Source organism: Lontra canadensis, unplaced genomic scaffold (assembly GCF_010015895.1).
Source record: "Lontra canadensis isolate GAN:19392208 unplaced genomic scaffold, GSC_riverotter_1.0 scaffold84, whole genome shotgun sequence".
Lineage (NCBI taxonomy): Eukaryota > Metazoa > Chordata > Mammalia > Carnivora > Mustelidae > Lontra > Lontra canadensis.
The window spans coordinates 6,473,131-6,494,063 of record NW_022631078.1 but is presented as its reverse complement, the minus strand read 5'-3'; the positions used below and the strand labels follow the sequence as shown (position 1 = coordinate 6,494,063).

Below are 20,933 nucleotides of genomic sequence, written 5' to 3'. Positions count from 1 at the left end.
TCCATACCCAACCCTCAAGCAAACATGAGGATGGGACAGAGACATCTTCTCACCCAAGACAAGTCTCCAAGTATTTTTCCTCCCACGCACCCATCTCAGGAAACTCCCCAGGGACAATGCGCGGCGTTAAATGAGGGCGCAGACTAAGAAAGGCAAAGACAGGCAAAGACTAAGAAAGGCATTCGCTGGAAGAAAGAAGGGAGTGACAATGACGACGAACACCCCAGGATAACAGTTACGAAACCGACCTAAAGAATGAACATCCTGTTGTCAAGTTTGGATTAGAGCAATGTGGTCCAAGAGAAGCCTAACGTGAATGAGTAATTCCAGAGAAGGGAAGAGTTTGGGAGGAAAGGAAAGAGAATCACAGCGTACTCTGTTAAGTATTACAGAGGCAGATGTTGAAAAATGGGAGAAAAGGACCAATAAATAAAACAACTAGCAGCAAAAGCTTATGGTGCAGAAACAGAAGAAGGCGGCAGAGCACTGGGCGGGCGGGTTCAAGGCGGGTGGAGGGGGGGCGGGGACGCTCGCTCTGCCGCGAGGGGCTGCCCGGGGAGGACTCTGCCACCTTGGGTCCACACTACCCAACCCATAAAAACAGAAGTTAAACAAATCTTCCAAATCACTTCATTTTCTGCCCCTCCTGTGGGCTTAGGGGCTCCAACCTGGGGGACCGACCAGCCGGATTGGCGGGGCCGGGCCGAGTGCAGGAGGGAAAGAGGGGAGCAGAAGGCGGGAAGAGGCAGGGCGAGCTTCCCGCCCCCTGGATTTGGGGGTGGGGGGGGCACACTCACCATCTCTCTGGCTATTTCCAGCGCCTCCTGCAGGCCGTAGAGCCGGCCGCAGACCAGGTAGATTCCATTGGCCCAGAGAATACAACCCTCGTGGACCCAAAATTCATTGCTGTCAAGAGGTAGTTCAGGAATTTGTAACTCCAGCTCGGGGCCCCCTTCCGAAGTGGTGGGCACGGAGGGCTTCGAGTCCAAAGCAGTCTTGTCGCTGCTGCCCTCGGCGGTGGCCTTCTTACAGGGGAGCCCCCGGGCCAGGGAGCGAGGGCCGCCGCCGCCGCCGCAGTCTTCCGAGCGGTGTCGCCGCTTGAACCTGGGGTGCGCGGCCAGGCTCCTCTGCTCCTTCTGCTGCTGCTCCTCCTCCTCCTCAGTGTCCGTCTTGGAGCCATTCGAAGCGCTTTTGTGCCGCACTTTGACTCTGCTCTGCGTCTCCGCGGCCCGCTTCGGGGGCGGGTTCTTCGGGAGAGTGGCGGCATAATCTTGCGGGTAAAAGGGTCCAAAGAGGTCGCCCATGTTGCGGTAACTGGCCCACTTGCCACACAGACAGCACACCAGGTGCCCCACGACAGAAGACTCGGTCACCACGGGGCCCTGCAGCATGAAGGACGAGGCCGGCAGTGCCTTGCTCTCTGCGCTGCTGGGCGGCGGCGTCCGCGACCTCTGGCCCCTCCGGCCCCTCACCAGTTTGGTTTGCTCCTCCTCCTCCGCATTGATGATTGTACACACGGCCCCAAGGTCACGCTTACTCACTACATGGATGTAAGGGAAAAAAGACTTGTTCCTGGCATCGGTTTTATCCAGTGGCTGGGTGGCATACTTTAGTTTGATCTCGGGTTCCTGGGGCTCCACGATGGGAACCGCTTGTTTGGTTTTCCGCTTCCTTGGCTGCGCCCCAGGCTTCCTCCTCTCCCGCCTTTGCCTCTGCTTTTTTGGCTTTGGCTCTCCATCCGCAGAAGCTTCTGGTATCTGAGGGGGCTGAGGGGGCGGAGGTGGTGGCTGCTGTTTCTTTTGCTTGTTCACACTACCGATGGGTCTTCCCTTCTTCTTTCCTGATGGGAAGTACCCCTTCGGGGGGAAACCCTCTTGTTTGGGGGAAATCGTCACTGTATCGTTCTCTTTCTCCTCAGCCTTGGGGTTTGCCTCAGGGGCCGACACGCCCGCTGGAGGTACATTCTTTGAGTCCGAGAAGATTAAGGGTGCAGTCCCACCAAGGGAACCATCTGGTCTCCCCTGGTTACCCCCAGGCTTCTGTGAGGTCGCGGATGTCATGGCGCCAGGGGGGTCCTTTCCAGCAGTGACTGTCTCCGGGTGCGTCTCGGTCTTCACTTTGTCATCCCCCCCGCCACGCCACTCCTCTGAAGCCCTTGGCAGGGGCTTTTCGATGTTCAGGTCCTGGCTTGTCGGACAGACCAGGTCAGACACCAGCTCACCTTTTCTCTTCTCCATCTCGGCATCCTGAACAGCAACACTGCCACCTTCGGGAGGGCCACTCTTCAAAGACAGAATGTCATCGAGAGTGACCGTGTCTCCCCCGGCCTCCGCGCTGTTCGAGGATGCGCTCCTCCTGATGTTTGGGGACGTGATCTTCTGAACTATAGCTTCCAATTTCAAGCCCCGGCCTTTCCGAGGGGGCAGTATTTTGGTCTTAGCAGGACTTGTGAGGGTAACCGCGGGGCAGTTTCTGCTATCTGGACTTGGAAGGTCCTTGGAGGATTCTCTCTTCGGGATGGATCTGACATCCTGGCTGTGAGAGAGATGCGCATAGGAATTGAACGCTCGGTCGGGGCCTTCTTTCGGTGGGTGAAGGAGGCGCCCTTTATCTTCCGTGTTACTGTTTTTCACATCCTGTGACTGCCTCTTGCTGGGAATGGGAGAGATAAAGGAACGCACCCGCCTCCGCATGATTAAAGGGTTTTGAGAAGAATGATCCTCTTGGCCGGGGAGCCTGAGCATAACATTACTGGGTTTGGACGACTGCGGCGTGTCGGCGAGCCCGTGTCCGTCGGCCTCGTGGGGTGGCCCGTACCTCTTCTGATTGGACATCCCCGCAGGACCGCTGCTTTTGGCTGGAGAAGTCTGCCGGGAAAGATCCCAACAAGATTCTTGTTGTAACTTCTGGGAGCCATGCTTCAACTCGATGCCTTTGTTAGACAGACCATCGGCAGACATGAGGCAGCGCCCCCCTTCCTGACCACTGGGGTCATGGTAAGTCCCCATTGGTGGGCCATACATCATACCATCTTTGTCGTTTTTCAGAGGGCTCCGCACTCTGTCAAGAAACTGCTGCTGCCTCGGGCTCTTCCGTGGTCCCTCCTGCCTGTGCTGCGCGGCGGCGATCACTCCCTGAGCAGAGCTGCTGCTCCAGTCTTTGTACTCGTCTTGCTGCTGTTGGTACATCTGTCTCTTATAATGGAGCTGAGAATTCAAACCTGCGTTGGGGTCCCCATAAGCATGAGCCCGAGTGTTGGCGTGGTAAGCAGAGGCCAGGCTTTCTGAGTTGGGAGAGAAGGGAGCGTGTAAAGAACTCCGGTTGGCCCGCTCCGAAAAGGTCATGTGTGGGTTCATGTGATGAGGGTCTCCCCCTGGGCCTCTGCTCCTCCCAGGAGACATCTTCAGTTTTTCTGAGAAGTCATGATACTGCGAAGGGGACCGACCCCTCATGCCCTCCCGGCCACTGACTCTGCCAGGAACCCGCCGCATCGGCGTGGGTCTGCTGTCTTGGGGGCCATAGTCTGAGATGGAATCGTGAGCGGCTCCAGGACTGGCGTTGCCTCGGTAAGACTCGTGCTTGATGCTGGCAGGGTGGCAGTGGTCTCCGGATTTCTTGTTGTTGAAGCTAGCTTGAGATTTGGACTGTTCAAAGTCTTCCTCTTTTATCTGCCCGCTCTGGGATTTCAGCTTCGCTTCCATGGATACCAACCCACCGGGAAGAATGACCGACTGACTTAAACTTGGATTGAGCCGATCACTCCTCCCAAGTCTGGTGTCGGTACCCATGTGTCCCAGTGAGTGCGCCCCCGGGTCCCTGACAATCTGTCTTAGTGGAGAAATGTCACAGATCACGGATCTTCTTTCAGAGAGGGAACCCCCGGGCTCATGGGCCGATGACTGAGGCTCTATTTCAAACTTTCTGGGAATCGGATAGTCAGCCAAATTGATCTGTTTCATTTCGGGAGCCGTGCCGCTTGACTTCCTCTCCCAAGGGCCCCAGTGCGGGTTTTCTAATAGGGACCCGATGCTCTTGTTCAAGAGGCCCCTGCTAGCTAACTCATTGGTTTGACTGACTAAGACATTAGGCCTCGTGGCTGCTTCCAGGCCCCCCGCCATGCCCTGATGCTCCTGCGCGCTCCTGGAGTACCTCCTGTCCGGGTGGTGATGGTAGCCCTGAAGCACTTCCTGTAGCAGGCTGGGGAACTTCTCGTTCCTCCCCTTGCGCTCCCCGTGGCCAGCGAAGTCCCCCTTATCTTGTCCTGTAGGGTACTGAGGAAAGCTACTGACGTTTCTCGGCGCGGCTGACCCGAAACTGTCTTTGTAACTATAGCGCAGGCTGCCGGGAGATTTGCCGGCCTCGCTCCTGCCTGTAAAACCGGGGCCCACCGCCGAGTGCCCGCCCTGGCCGTTTCCCTCTCCATTGTGGTTGGAGTTATTATCTACATTCTTGTTTCCTTTGCTCCCTCCCCCCGGGGGCTCTGGCTGTGGGACCGACGGGTGACTGGTCTCCTTTGGCCCTCCAGCGCTGGGTGGCCTCTGCGTGGCTGTGGGATCCTCCTCCTGGGAGCCTTTATCTTGTGCACCAGGTTTTTCGACCCGTCCTGTCATGGCTTCCCGGGAGACAATCACCCCAACCGTCTTCTCGTTGACTTTGGGGTTGCCCTCGGACGACAGCGGTGTGTCCTTAGCCCCAGGCGAGGCGGCCTCTTCTCTGGCCGCGGGACTGGCACTGAGTCTGGGGGCCTCGCTCTGAGCGCCCTGCGCCGGGGAAGAGCCCGCTTTCTCGGAGGCCCCGCCCTTGTAGGTGGTGTCCGAGCTGGTGCTCTGGCCACTGAGCTGCCTCACCCGCTCGCCTTGGTCCTCGGAGCTGCTCGAGCAGCCTCCGTCCAGCGACTCGGCCATAGGGGACTTGAGCTGCTCCTCAGGCTGGGAGGAGCCTTCGGAGTTTGTGCAGCTGTCCGCTTTCTTCGAAGAGGAGGAGGGCCTCTTGGAGGTCTTCTTCTGAGGTGTCAGGGCATCGGAAAGTAGCATGTGCTGAACGGTGTTAGGAAGATTGGCCACCTGCGTACTCAGGGCGCTCAAACTACTCAGGCCGGGGTCTGTCAGCCGCTTTTCCGGCACTCCTTCTAGGCCAAACCCTTTGAAGCCTGCGGCGTGCGAGTTAGGACTGGGCATCATGGAGGGCGTCGGGCTCAGCTGGGGCATTAGCTGTAAAATTCGGTTTCTGGAACCCATGGGCACACTGCCCTGCCCACACTGCAGGTTCTCCCCGCTCTGCATCAGGGGGGACGGGGTGGAGCTGCAGCTTGGAGACTGCACCACAGAGGCCGCGGGGGAAGGGTTGGAGATGGGGCTGAAGTTCTGGTGGAACTGCATCGGGGACCGCACCGGAACCTCGGGCTGGCTGTACTGCCCCACCTGGGCCTGCAGGGGCAGCTTGGTGGCGGTGTTCGTGTACTGCATCACGTGCTGCGGCGGGGGCTGCGGCGGCTGCGCGGGCGCCTGCCCCTGCTGCGTCCCCTGGGGAACCTTGGCCGGCTCGAAGCCCTTCACAGACTGAGGCTGATAGCTGTAGTTGGACTGCGTGCCGTACGCCTGCGCGTTAGAACCCACGCCGTGTCCCTCGTACTGGGAGCCCGCATTCACGCTGTAGCTGCCATCGTAGCTCTGGCCGGACTGGCTGAAACGCTGCGGCGAAGGGAAGGAGGAGGACGAGGAGGCGGCGGAGGACTGGTAGTGCTGGCCAAACTGGCCGACCCGCAGCTGGTACCCGGAAGCGGACGACGGCAGAGCGGAGGGCCGCTGCATCGGCTGCAGATGGGACGACGCGGACGCCGGCTGGCCGGTGGCCTGTGGCAGAGGCTGGTGGGACTGGTAGAGCTGCTGTCTCAGCTGCTGCACCTGCTGCTGCTGCTGCTGGCTGGAAGCTTGCTGCTGGTACTGAGCGCTCCCTGGAGAGAAAGGCCCCGTGTAATCCTGCTGATAGTGGGACACCCCACTGAGGGCCGAGTGCTGGGCTTGAAACTGGCCCACGTGCCCCTCGCTCCCATACTGATTGCCAAAGCTGCTCCCCTGGGGCGGTCCGTAGCTCTGCACGGGCCCCGAAGGCCTTCGCTGCGGCGGCTGCGGGGTTCCTGCTGTCACGGGGTCTTTGCTGCCTGCCATGTAGTAGAAGTCTCCAGCCTCTTTCCTGAAGCCCTGGTAGCCCTGGTGGCCAGAGGTTTCGCTAGCCATCGCTGCCGCAGCCGCCGAGCCTCGTCGCCCACCGCCGCTGCTGCTGCTGCTGCTGCCGCCGCCGCTGCCTGCACCCCCAAAATTCTGGAACATCTGGGCCTGACGCGGGCTGAACTCTTCTATCCGGGATGAGCTGTGTACCTCCTGCGGGTAGCTCTGCTGGTCTCCGTGGTAACTGCTTTGCTCCCGGAAGGACTGCATACTGTTCAGCAGCACGGCAGCAGGCCAACAGCCCTCCTGGAAATGCAAGAGGAGAGAGAAAAATATCAGACACGCATCTCCTCCGCACAAAGGAAATCAAGTCTGGGCGATGGAGGGGATACAATAATTCAGATGCCCAGATGAAGGGGAACCGGTTTGAATTTCCTTTCATTTCTTGTCCTGTCCATTTCTGAAAGTGCCAATAAGCAGAGAAATGGCCTCAATGGTGAGGCAGAAGTCTATGGGAGTATGAAAAGAAACATTCTGAGTAAATACAAATTTGGTACAGAAAAGAAAAAAAACCGCCCCACCTCATTATTAAATAAATGAGCCCCCAACATCCAACTGGGCTAAAATATGGGGCTGTGCTATTACTGTTAATTAAAAAAAAAACAACAATAATTTTTAAGTCAATCTTCCAGTTACGCAGGGAAGGTTGAAAGAAAAAAACACTTTCATCTATTGGCTTTCTTGTATTAGCCTGATCGCTGGACTAAGGTCTTAAATAATGACGAGGCAAATCCCTCCACTGGCTGTCCCCGCCCTCCCCGACTTTGAGAAACAGAACTCGCCCGGGGAACAGAAATCAGTCTCTCATGTCCAAATGCACCTTAGTGCAGATTTCCTGTAATTACCTACTACCTGTGAGGACTGGCGACCCCAGGACACTCAAGTCTTCTCACTACCTGGATTGCTCACGGCTGCAGCAATCCGCACAGACCTAGGGCTTAATCTCTCTCCTGACCCGTAACTGTGTGCAAGGCAGCCATCTATCCTTAACTCCCAGGGACAAAGGACTAAGCAGCATAAGCTAACGCAGCAGTGACCGTTCTTCCAGATTTTTCTGGAGGGTGCAAGAAGTTCCAGCACCTCTAACGCCCACATCGTGTTTTATCTGCCAATCTAGTATTCGCAGAGTTATTATTGGCCATTACTGTGAAAGACGGAATTGTAACGGTCGCTTTGGAGGATAGTACGAGATACGGAGGAAAAGAAAAATTCATCAGGCTAGGACCTAGACGCTTCCCAAAGCCATTTGATTGGGTCAACACTATGGATTACCTTTGCTAATGTAATTAGCATATAATGTACCACTCCTCTTAGAAAACAAATCAAGAGATAATTTTATTTTGCCTTTGGCCTGGGCCTATCTCCTTCTCAGAGTCAGCTGAGTAGAACATGGCCAAACTGCTATAAAAGTCCTTAAAATCAATTATTTAAAAAAGAAGTGGCGAGAAGTGCCTATGTGGTTCAGTCAGTTAAGCGCTTGACTCTTAGCTTCGGTTCAGGTCATCATCTCAGGGCTGTGAGGTCGAGCCCCATGTTGGGCTCCAGGCTGGGTATGGAGCCTGCTTAAGAGTCTCTCTACCCCTCTCCCTCCCCCTCCCCCACCCCCCACCAAAAAAAAGCTGTGAAATACCTATGGGTTAGGGTAAGTTAGGACAGAGTTTTACTACAATGGCTTACTGAGCTAGCGTAAACTTGCTGGCAGGAAAGTCAGTGACCCTTTGAAAAGGTAAGATGAATTCCTTATCTCCAACCCCACTGGGGGCTCCCCCTCTCATTCACGTGAAGCTGCTTTCGGGCGCCCTGTCTCCAGCCCATTACCTCTCTGACCTCCTGCCCGGCTCGCTCTGCTCTAGTCCTGCCGCGTCCTGCTCCCGGGAGCGCCAGGGGCATTTCTACAGGACTCCTGCTCCAGCCCACGACGTGCTTCCTGGCAGCAGCATGGCTTGCCCCCTTCCTTCTCTCGTCGCTGGGCAAATGTCAACGGACTGGGAAGGGCTCCCCTGGCCACCCTATCCACAACAGCTCCCTCCACACGGCTCTCCCCATCTCCCTCCTCAGCACTGGGCCCGACGGACACAGATGGGCTACTTGCGTTCTGTCCGTCTCCCCACCCCCACCAGAATGTCAGCTTCCTGAAGGCCGGAGACCTTGTGCCTTGCTGTAACCCTCATGTCACCAGAATGGCAAAGAGCGCACGGCAGGCATTCGGTGAACCCGCAAATGGCCTAAGAACTGGGCTTGAGAGAACTAGGCTAGAACGTACCTACTCAGAGGTGGTGGTGTGGTGGGGAGATGAGAGAGCTGCGCGAGAGAAAATAGAACATGATCGATCTAAAAGCAGAGCTGGAGGATGCTAACGCCCTGCCTGAAAAATCCTCCAGGCCCAGTTCCAAGGGAAAAAGCCCAACTCGAATCTACAGGAGAGCCCTGAAGAGGCTTTAGAGAGGAAACGTGGGTCATGGCCGAAGACGGTCCGTGAACTCCTAACTCAGAGCGCTGCCCCACTTCGTCCTGAAATACCTTCAGTCTAAAAGAGCTAGACCAGAGTCTACTGCTTTGATATTAAGTTTGATTACATAATCACATGACCCCAAATCATCTTTCAACATTCCAGTACAAATAATCTCAGGAGCTAAAGGAAACCGCTTCTCCTGTCCTCAGAATGGCTCCGCGACAGACCTGACTGCTCTTCTCCGTGCCCCAGTGACTGTGCCGGGCAAAGACGGCGGCTCACGGACAGCCCGCCCGGTACGGCAGCCGCCCTTCCCACGCGCGATCACTGGCCCTCACAGCACGGACGTCCTCGCTTTACGGATGATGAGACCAAAGCACGGAGCTCGCCAGGCTGTTGAGCAGCAGGCCCCTCGGGTCCTGTTCCCAATGCTACACTGCCCGGAGGATCCGGGATGCGGTCAGCACCAGCGACCAGCGGGCCCATCAGAGGTCGGCCTTGAAAGTGGGCGGCTACCAACAGTGCTCGGCGTGTCCCTTCTCTGCTCCCCCTTCACCAGGACCTTCCAGAAACAGTGTGTCCGCACAGGTGTGTCCCCTGTTTGTGGTGTGCCTCTATTCTGGCTCTCGGGGCCGGTGGCCTCCTCTGCATGATGGAAAGCGGTTGAGATGGGTTATGGGGGACAAAAAGACTAAATCTGGAAGTTTTAGTGAAACTAAAAGCTTTCTCAAGAGATAACCTCTCCACAAATAAATATTTTACATGTTGTTTAATTAAAGCCTTCTGTAAATAAAATCAGGCTACTGAAAATCTGTGTGTATAAACGTCACTTGCTCCAAATTTTTCCTTAGCAGGAGCTTCTAAGAGCTGAAGAGCAGTTTTCCACCAGCCAGTCCCACCGCATGCCGCCTGGTCCCTGGGAAACCCTAGCGGCACAGCAGAGACATTTGGGTCTCAGAAGCCTGTGCTCAGCCCTTCTCTGGAGGTTCCCTGTCCTGCCGGATGCCCCTCTCCCTTTTATAGTTCTGGTTCATGGACCGGACGAAAAAGAAGAAATTCCCAGCCAAGTACCTCCCACAAGGTACAGGTCACGCTAAATATTCTTAGTATATAGGAAGGATCCGGTCGCAAGAAAGTGAACGCAAGTTCATCTGTTTGAGAAGTTCCACATAAAGCAATCAGGAAAACCAAGTATACCAGTAACGGAAAATGTCAGCCCAGAGTATCTGTAATTTTAGTATTAGCATTATAAAATAAGCTACTAATAGAGATCATTCCAGTATACTAGCCTATCATTTTAAAGAAGTAAATATATTAGTTTTGAAGCATCGTGATTAATAATGACAAGCGCCTGAATTTCCTTGTTTGAAAGAATACAGACATGGCTGAAGAAAGTTTGATGCTCCAAAGGAAGTCAGTCACCCATGAGGAATTTGTGTGCGTGCTCTGAAGGGAGCTTTCCCAATGCACCTCCCTCCCCAACTCTCCCTTTCCCTGACTTCCCCTTTTTCGATTTTCTTCTGTTTTCCTAGCTTTCTGAATGGTTTCAGAGGGCTATGGAGATGACTAGCAAGGTCCCAAACTTACTGCCTTTATGTTCACAGCCTGGGTCCACACTGACCTCGCGGCGACCACAGCGTCTGCCCGTGGCCTGCTCTCCACCCCATCACAAGGCCCACGACCATGCCACCTTACAGAAGGCAAGAGCGGCTCCCGTTGTCCTCCTTCCTTCACCTGCCCAACACCATCCCACTCCCCAGTCCACTCTTCTCTACAAGTTCTACAAACTGTCCTCAATACAGGTTCCCCTCCACGATCTTTTTAAGCACCTGTCTCCTCTTTAAGTTCAGGCTTAACCACTGTTTTTCTGTTGCTTCTCCTTCCCCTTCTTGAAAAAATGCTTCACCTCCCAAGATAAAAACACGCTCTATGCGTCTAGTTACGGCCTCTGCCTGGTGGATTATTCCTGTTTGCCCTCCAGCCTCCCTCCTCACCTATCTCCGCCCTGCTCTATGTCCCGGGAGGGGCCACAGTAAGGACCCTAAGAGGCTCCAGTGCCCCTGGCTTCTGTCCCAGCCTGGTTGGGAAGAGTGGGGGAAAAGGCAGGAAGAGAGTCGGAGGTGGGGGGCGGTTTGTGCTGTCTGAGCTCCAACCCTGCAGTTGCTGCTGCTGGCCTGGCTAGCCTGGCCGAGATGGTCCACCAATGGCCACGCCCCCTTTGGGCAAATCGAACAGCCACTTGCACCAGGAATTTCTCCCCGTTCTTAGGAACTGCTTCCTCCTCTTCTTGCCTTTCAGGCCGGAGGTAGTAACAACTGCTGCCGCTGACCCAGGAGGCCCTGCCTTCCCCACTGGGGCCTCCACCCCTGCTCACCCCTTTGTGAAAAGTCGCAATTCTGAACCCAATTCTGAACCGCTGTCAGCTTGGCGTCCTGACGACCCTCCTTCTAAGCCCCCCTCCGCAGATCAGAAGCTGGGAGCTACTTGCCATAAACTTCTTTCTAGCACAGATGCAGAGAGCATAAGAGAGATTTGAACAACAGAAGAAAAAGGAGAGACTGGTAGCCCCAGAGGGAGCTGCACCAGCAGACGCAGATGCTTGGCGGCTTCCCCACAAGCTCCTGAGAACCACTCACTGTGGTCCCGAAGCCTGTGCTGGTCGGGCACAGGTTCCCTGACCTTCTCAACCCCCTGTTCTTCTGACAGTGGGATAAACCCTTAATTCCTCTATCAAAACTCTTCATACCTGGAACAGAAAGCCTCCTTTCTCCTGAATGATACAATTAAATGCTCCTCAAATTACCCTGTTTTGAGTGTGCCATCTGCTTCCTACAGGACCCTGACTAATATAGTTCTTCTCTTAGTCCTGGGATTTCAGAGTAGGATATTATCACTCAGAGAGTGAGAGACTTCTATTTCATGCAATATGGCATACCAGAGGAACTAAAAAACAAAACACCTAGAAATGTCAGAAAAAAACACACAGCCAAGCTGCCAGTAAGAAATGCCCAGGGTTCAAAACTGGATGGGATACCAGAAACAGAGAGGCAAGCAGGTGCTGGGCTCTGGCCGCCAGGGATGGGGTGGGGGTGTCCGCGGCACTACCAACCACGTGGCTGTGGTTCTACGGCCCGTGCGGAGCCAGAAGACAAGGCCTCCAGCCCTCTTTAGGTAGTAGTGGGGGGACAGAACAGTCACTTGTGGCTAGAATAATTTCTACAAAGATGACAAAATGTATTTATTCTTAGGCTGTCACCAACTCATTTTCAGTGACAAAAATGTTCTTTCCTCAACTGACCTAACTTCCCATCCTCCAGGAAAACCACAATCAGCTCTCAGCTGTCCCAAGCAAGAAGCTTTAGAATAATCCCAAACTCATCTCCTCCTGTAACCCTTTAAGATGTCACCTAATCCTGCCACTTCTCCACATCCTGCATTGGCGCTTCACGGCCCCAGCCCTTGTCACCACAGCTTTCATCTTTCTGGGGAGTCACAGCTCCGCAAGTTCTCTTTCCAGGCACCAGTCACCCAGGACGGGACGGCTTTTCTTCACCCAAGTCTTGACAGTGTTCCCCTCCCCACACGCCCTGAAGCCCTCTGGCATCTTCCCAACCCAACTTCTGCTCCTCTCTACCGGCTCCCACAGACTGCTCAGTCCCCTCCAGGCCGCCTGCCCTTCTCACCACAAAGCCTTCTCTGAAGCATCCCCAGGTCCATAAATTCCTTCCCCTTTGTCAGTCACATGGCTCTCGGAACCTTAAGAGCTCCAGAAACGTGATCTTCTCTACAACTCTTCCTTAAAAACAGAGAATTCTCTGGCTTTTCTCTGCTCAGTGAAAACACACGTAGTAAAGTATATTTGCCTTTAATCACAGCCTAAGGTACGTGCTACTATGTGATAACAGCTACCATTGATCCTATGTGTCACCCGCTGTGTGGCTTTACGTATATTTCAACTTCTCACAGATGAGGAAACAAAAAACAGATAAATGACAGATTTTGCCAGAGGTCACTCTTCTGGAATAAACTGGAACGGAAAGGCTACAGCTCAGTTCTGAAGCCCAAATTCTTTCTTTCACTGCAGCACAAATTCAGCAAGGAGCACCCAAATCCGGGTTTTTTAAAAACCTGACAAACACTTGTGCCAGATTTACGACACTGCACAGCTCTGTCCTGTTCACTGAAGACTTGACACAAGCCCCATACTGGTCCAGGCACTGCACACACATGTTTTGTTTTTAGTAAAACTGATTCTCATTTACTTTTTAAAAAAGATTTTATTTCTTTGATAGAGATCGAGATCACAAGTAGGCAGGGAGAGAAGGAGACGCAGGCTCCCTGCTGAGCAGATAGCCTGATGCGGGGCCTGATCCCAGGACCCCGAGATCATGACCTGAGCCGAAGGCAGAGGCTTACTTAACCCACTGAGCCACCCAGGCGGCCCTGCACACACGTTAAGGCAGTTCACCCTCGCCACGTGCTGAGAAGCATTACTGGTCCTTCCTGTAAACTGAGGCTCGAGATGAGAACAAGTGACACATTCATTGTAAACGCAGAGGTGAGATATGGAATGCTCACCCCTAAAACCCCGTCTGTATTCTGGCAGAAGCCTGCCTTGACCCAGCAGCAAGACACTCACAAACTGGAAAGCATTTTAAAAAGAAATCTTGAAATTTGCTCGGAGTTCACAATTTGGATCTCTCCGTGCTGTTTTAGGTGACGTGCAAACGTGGGATCCTCCTAAGGAGACCAATCCGGCACAAAGACTTGCCCAGTGACTGGATATTTCAAATTCTATGTCCTTTTTGCAGAGTTGCAGAGTCTGGATTTTTCTCAGTGGCCGACAGATCTCAGTACAATCAGGCCTTCAGACTACGAGGAGGCGCCAGCAGTACTTGCTGACCAGCTCCCTGGCCGAGAAGCCCAGAGAGCAGCTTACGGAACCGACTCATCAGAATGTGCAAGGCAGTTATCCAGAGGAAAGGAAACCCACCAGAGTGCTACAGATCAAAAAAGTTTGCTCTCTGAGGGTCCAAACCTGTATTATAATAAACACGTTGAGATAAAATATTTACCTTCGACCGTGACCAAATGAATGCCAGCAAAAACTAGAGGCAAAAACTTACGTTTATCAATTTTCCCCCCAAAATTAAGAGATGATACCCCATCTGGTGAGATGTGGATGAAGCTGGTACAGCCACAAAAGCAGTGTACGTTACTACAACTTTTTAAAAAAGCCATTTGGGTAATAGAAATATTGGTATTTTTGACCTAAGTAATTCTGTTTACTAGATTTTTATCCTAGGGAAATCTCAAAACAAACAAGCAAAAACCAAAGTACCAACCTATTGACTCCAGTGATCTCTCTAAAAAGAAAAAAGGCAGCGGGAGAGTGAAGAGAAAAACCCCGCTCTCCGGGCTCCCACGCTGCAGCCACAGAGGCCGGCTGAGACCGCCCACTGGGGGCCACACTCCTTTGTCCTTTGGACAACCTAAATTCTGGCAAGAACCGAATTCTTTATCATTTGAAAATTACTAAAGCAAAGTACGGTAAATCCACTTAACAGAACAGCACACACTGGTTCGAAACAACTGTGCGGACGCGCGCACCGTCCACAGTCCAGGGCGGAAGAGCAGCGAGCACAGGCACACCTCGGACATGCTGCGGTTTGGGTTCCAATAAAGCGAGTCCAGTGAATGCTTGACCCAGCGCGCGTGAAAGTGATGGCCATACTCGACTGTAGTCTGAAGTGCGCAACAGCGCTGTGTCTGAAGAAACAACGTCCAGGGCACCTGGGCAGCGCAGTCGGTCAGGCGTCCGACTCTTGGTTTCGGCTCAGGTCATGATCTCGGGGTTGTGAGGTCGAGCCCTGTGTCGGGATCCGTGCTCGGTGTGGAGTGTGCTTCTCTCGTTTTCCCTCTCCCTCTGCCCCTGCCCCAGGGCTCTTGCCCGCTCTCAAATAAATAAATCTTTAAAAAATAAAAATAAAACAATGTATGTACCTTAATAAAAAATACTCTTAAAAAATGCTAACCAGGGGTGCCTGGGTGGCTCAGTGGGTTAGGCCTCTGCCTTCAGCTCAGGTCACGATCTCAGGGTCCTGGGATTGAGTCCCGAGTTGGGGGCTCTGCTTGGCAGGGAGCCTGCTTCCTCCTCTCTCTCTCTGCCTGCCTCTCGACCTACTTGATCTCTCTGTCAAATAAATAAATAAAATCTTCTTAAAAAAATGCTAACCATCCTCTGAACTTTCAGCAAGTCATAATCTTGATCACAGATCACCATAACAAACATAATAATAATACTGAAAATGTACAAAATATTGCAAGAATTACCAAAATGTGACACAGAGACACATCCTAAAACAAACACTGTTGGAAAAATAGCCCTGATTAACTGGCTTGGTGCAGGGTTGCCACGAACCTTCCATTTGTAAAAAAACAAAAACAAAAAAACAAAACCACTACGGTATCTGCCACGAATCTGCGGAGGGCAGTAAAGGGGACTCGGTAAAACAAGGACGCCTGTAGGCGCGCACCTGTATTATGGTCATAGCGCTCTCGAAATCAGACATCATCTGGTCCACAGCCAAAGAGAACAGTATGAAAATTAAAACCTTGTGACTATTCAGGGTGGCAGAACTGTGGTATGTATTTTCTTCTCTTCCATTTCTATTTACATTAATGTCTGTGTAGAAAATAATCACTTTAAAATTTAATTAACCTCATTTAAAAAATTTACCCCTCACCCTATTTCAAAAACACCTTTGCTCTATCTGTTCCTACTGACAGCAAAGCCCTATCCTGGCCACGGGGAGGAAAGGAAGGCACAGGAGAGCCCACAAGTCCAGAGCAGGTTGGAGGCAGAGGCACCTGCCAGGCAGCATTTCTGCTCCAGGAAGCCTGGCGCCAACACCGCGGGCGCACCGCAGAGCTGTGGTGCCCAAGCAAGTGTGCGCACAAAAATAACCAGCTTGGAGCTATTTTTCAGAATCAGGCCTAAAAACAGCTGAATTCCACTCCACAGTGGGCAGGCCTATTTTTAGATACAATCTCAAACAGCCACGAGGTTGTAGCATCCTATCAACTGTACGCTTCTGTGACTGTACAGAAATGCCATCAATTTGCTCCTGGCTAGGCCAAAAGAGGCTGCGTCCCATCCCCACCTGATGGCTACCATCATCTTCACAGGGGCATCCCAAGATCAATTCAGATGATCGCATCTGTGGCCAGGATGGCCAAGAGTTCTTGGAAAGGGGCAGGAGCAGGGTGAGGGGCTAGCCGGGGTTCCCAGTGGATTTCTCCTAACTGCCCAGCTTGAGGGCTTTTGAAGATGTTACTGAATTTTCCTCCCATTTAAAGACTGTTTGAGTACATAATTTCTAAACCTTCCCAGACAAAAGGGTCAAAAAAAGCAATCAGCGTTGCTACTCAGAGGCAAAAAGTGTCTCATTTTATAATAGCAACAACATTAAAAAGATACCAGTGGGCTAATCCAAAGGAGAAATGGGCAAAAGCTAGATGATGAAAATTACAAACTTTACTGAAGGACCCAAAAAAAGGAGAGCTGGAAACACAATGAATTAGACAAACCAGAATGCACAATGTATCTAGACAAAAAGAGACCCATTTTACCAAGATCAAGTCTCCAGATTAGGTCATAAAACTAAGAGTTCCAGTCAAAATCTCAGTAATATATTAAAAAACAATTTTGAAATAATTTCAAGTGTACAGAAAAGTACAAGAACAGTACCGTGTTCACACACTCCCTTCAGTAAGATTCCCCAACTCATGTTTTAGGTCATTGGCTCTAGTAACGACACACGCTCATTACCTATAATATATCCACCCCCCCGACACACACCTACCCACCCACACCCATCAGCTTTTTCCTGACCTTTCTGAGAGCAGGCTGAAGACATAAAGCCCTGTCAACCCTAAATATTCCAGTATGCATATTTTAAAAAACAAGGCCACTCTTGCATGTAACCAGCACCTAACTCTCCATATCAGGAAATCAACACCGCAAATCTAATCTGGTAAACTGTCCAAACAGTATTTCTTTTTTCTTTCTGATCCAAGATCCCCTCCAGGAACACAAGTTGTCATGTCTCATCGTGTCCTGTTGACCTGGAATGGTTTCTCAGTGTTTTCCTGACTTCCACGCCCCTCCCATCGCATAGGATGGCCCTCACCCTGAATGTCCAGACTCTGCTCTCACGCTCCCCGCGGCAAGACCAGAGAAACGGTGCTGCTCTGGCTATCGACCACAGCAGGAGACACACAAGGCGAGCCAACCACTGTCACCTGGTCAAAATCCATCTCTGCCAGGTTTCTCCACTGCAAAGCCACTACCGTACTCTTTGTAACCCATAAGTGTATAGTGAAAGAAATCCTGAGATTTTGCCAGTATTTTGTTCTTTGTCAAACCACCACCCTCAATGACTCCTATGTGAATCAACCCACCTCTCCGATGGGTGCCAGACGGTGATTCTCTATTCATCATTAGCGGGCATTTCCCTCCTCAGCCATTTATGCGTTCATCGTTTGATGCTCCAACTGTCCCAGATTTGACCAGTGGAAACCTCCTCAGACTGGCCTCTGTTCCCTTTTGACTCATTCCATTCTTTGAACGTTCCCTTACTTCCTGGCACGGGACGTCTTGGGCTCATCTTATGTTTTCCCTGCCCAAGCCCTGCAACGAGCCATTTCTCCAAGGACACCAGATTCCTTTTGGAGGAGGAGAATATTTAGAAACAAAGAACTGGGGGCCAGTATTGTGGTGAATAAACACATTGCTACTGGGATGTCCTTGTTTCCAGCTAGAAAATATTATGTACATCAACACCCGCACCTATGACTACTTCTGTTGACACGGTGAGACCATGAAGAGGCAGCAGTTCATCTTGATGCCTCCGATGCCTCCGATCCTGATCCAACACCCTCAGAGTCCTTCCTAACCTTCCACCTTCCCATGTGTGTGACTCCCTCCTCAGACAGAAACTTGGCTCCCATTGTCCTCGAGATACACCTACGTACCTGCTTCATCAATTTACGCTTCTGCAATGTAAGAAATGGAATCTCCCAAACTCTGCAGCCCCGCCCTTCATACCCCTGCACCGGCATCTCCTCAGGAATGGGACCGCCCACTGCCTCTGCACGGCAGTGCCCCCACAGGTTTTGATAAATAAATTCTACAGCTTGGAAAAGGAAAATGTGCAAAGGTAGTCAAGAAAACGTGGAAAACTGAAAAGTCAGGAGATATTTGCTCTGCTGTGTATCATAACTTTTTCTAAATTATAATTAAAATAAATTCAAGGCTATTGGGAGAACATGCTACCTTTTTGGGAGAAAAGGAATTGTTAGACCTCATTTCACAATATTCATAAAAAACAAGCCCCAGGGGAATGAAAAAGCTAAATCTCTCTCTCTCTCTCACACACACACACACACACACACACACACACACACACAGGCATGGTTGTTTTTGGAAGAAAACACTAATAATCCTAAGGAACCAAGCTGACATTCAGTTTTGGGTTTCTAAATGTCATTCTTCACTAAATGAAACTAAGGCTTCTTGGGAAAATGGCTGATATTCCAAGGGGCAGGCCAAGTACGAGGTGTACGCCTACACTGCTTGAGTGTGCCAGAAAGCTGGGACATGCTTCCGGTCTAAAGGAAACATGTCAAAGAAGCCTGAGGGGGTAACCTGAGATTTTGTAGAACTGAGCTGTTTTTTCTTTTATTATATTAGATAAATTAACAATGGAATTTTTCCAAATTAGCTCCTACAACTGTGTGTGTGAATATTGATAAATTTTAGGTATTTTTTTCTAAAGATTTTATTTATTTATTCGACAGAGAGAGAGTGCACACAAGCAGGGGCAGCAGCAGGCAGAGGGAGAAGCAGGCTCCCTGCTGAGCAGGGAACCCGATGTGGGACTTGATCCCAGGACCCTGGGATCATGACCTGAGCTGAAGGAAGACACTTAAGCCACTGAAACACCCAGGCGCCCAATATTGATAAATTTTAGCAACAACAGACGCGAAAAAGGCCTGGTGTTTGGGAGCATGGATCTAAGTGGAGGGAGGGCTGGGTGATGAGTACACAAGCACCATTATTAGTCTAGATGCTTTTCTATGTTTGACATATTTTGCAAGTAAAATTCTGGTTCCCATCTGACCAGTTTGAAAATGTACCACAGAGCTCATGATCCCTAAAGATCCTTTAGTGTTTCTGACACCAACAGAATTTCCAGCTTCATCTCTCGTGACCTCCCTTTGCACACTACTTCCAGGGCCACTGGACTTCTCTCCATTTCCCCATGTGTGCTTCAGACCCCCAGGTCCTTGCCCAAGCGGTGACCCATGTGTGGAATGCTGGGACCCTACCCACTTCCACTACCTGCCTACCCAGACTCCTGTGAAGACCCGCTCACATGTCCATTCTCCAGAAGCTGCCTTCTCCTGGCAGCACGGACTCTGAACCGAGACAGGTCAGGTTCTGAACCTCGTTTTGTAGCTCACTGCTAGTGAGAGCTTGAGCAAAATACTCACTTCTTAAAGCCTCAGTTTCCTCAACTGTAGAAAAGAAACAGCCCAGGAGTTTGCCCTTTGTAAGGCGAACAATTCATTGCATTATTCTGCCAAGAGTTCTCCTGATACCGGAAGCAAGCTCCATCTTTTCTTTCATTACTGATAAATTTCAAAACAACAAGGGCAGGGCGCCTGGGTGGCTCAGTGGGTTAAACCCTCTGCCTTCAGCTCACGTCGTGATCTCAGGGTCTTGGGATCGAGCCCTGCATCGGGCTCTCTGTTCAGCAGGGAGCCTGCTTTCTCCTCTCTCTTCCTGCTTCTCTGCCTACTTGTGATCTCTGTCTGTCAAATAAATAAATAAAATCTTAAAAAAAAAACAAAAACCAAACACAAAACCAACAAGGGCAGAAAATAGCTAGAAAGGATACATACCAAAACATTAACTAAGGTAGGGACTTAAAAAGAGAGACAGACTATAGTCATGTGTCATTTAACACTGAAGCTGAAGCTCTGAGCGTGAAGGAGAGAGGACCAGAGCGAGGATTCAAGATAAAGACCTAAGAAGGGGGGAAAGAGAAAGCGTAAGGACAGTCCCTGTCCTCAAAGAGCCCATGTCTAACAGGGGAAACATTTACACATAGGAATGTCCATCATTCGATACACACCTGATCAAATACTACATCGCAGGCACCAATTCTAGGTTCTAAGGATGAGGCTTTAAAGAAGAGGCAAAGTCCCAACCCCTCTCTGAAAACTGCACTCAAGCAGAGACGAAACAACCAACAGACACGTGTAAGCCAGGGACCGGGAGAAGCTAAGAGGGAAATAAGGGAGGTCGAAGGGACGGAGAGAAGGATGGAAAGGAAAGGACGGGAGGTGTGGCAGGGATCTGACGAGCTCAGGGAGAGGCCACACAAAGACCCCAAGGTGAGCACAAGGCCAGAGGCAGAGCGAGCTGGGGAGAAAAACCAAGTGGCAAAAGCCAAGCTCAGGGGCGCCTGGGTGGCTCAGCTGGTTAAGCCTCTGCCTTCAGCTTAGGTCATGATCCCGGAGTCCTGGGATTGAGCCCCGCATCAGGCTCCCTGATCCTCAGGAAGCCTGCTTCTCCCTCTGCCTCCACTTCTGCTCACTGCTTGTGCTCTCTGTCTCTGTCAAATAAGTAAGTAAAATCTTAAAAAAAAAAAAAAAAAAGCCAAAGCTCAGAGGGAGAGGCAGCCAGAGAAAGGGGCCCGAGCACAGGCCTTGCTACATGGGGCCCACTGTGGAGGGGGTGTTCGCTGGAGAGGCAGAGGCTCAGGTCCTGAGGGCCGAGCCGGTCGGAATCTGCACGTAATGAGCTGCGCAGCAAGGCACGTGCCCGCCACAGTTTGGAAAGTACTGACAAGGGGCCCCGCAAGCCGTGCAAGAACTTGGGATTTTATTAGGACATACTCTGGTTTCAATTCTCGAATGGCCACTCCGCTCTGTGGAAAACAGGCTCTGGGAGGGGCAAGGGCAGGCGCGGGGAGCTGGTTAAGAGGCTACTCGAGTCGTCTGGAGGAGGGACGCCGGCCGCCCAGATGCATGCGGCGCTGATGGAGATGCTGATATGTGGCCAAAGAAAGGGCAGGTTCTGAAGCTGGAGCCACAGGAAACTGTGAATGGACCAGAAGTGAGCAGGAGGGACACGACAACGACCACAAACAGCAGCAACCGCCACCCCTGAGCGCCGGCACGTG

At 51.8% G+C, this 20,933-nt stretch overlaps 1 protein-coding gene across 3 annotated transcripts in view; it reads right to left on the bottom strand.

Moving 5' to 3' along the window:
* The window catches only part of TCF20 (transcription factor 20), a 104,014-nt gene that overhangs the window by 48,589 nt on the left and 34,492 nt on the right, over positions 1-20,933 (bottom strand). For all 3 annotated transcript variants that reach the window (XM_032882854.1, XM_032882852.1, XM_032882853.1), the window contains exon 2: positions 798-6,473. In XM_032882854.1, coding sequence (XP_032738745.1) covers positions 798-6,437 — 5,640 coding nt within the window. In that variant the 5' untranslated portion in view covers positions 6,438-6,473. The remainder of the gene's footprint in view (positions 1-797; positions 6,474-20,933) is intronic.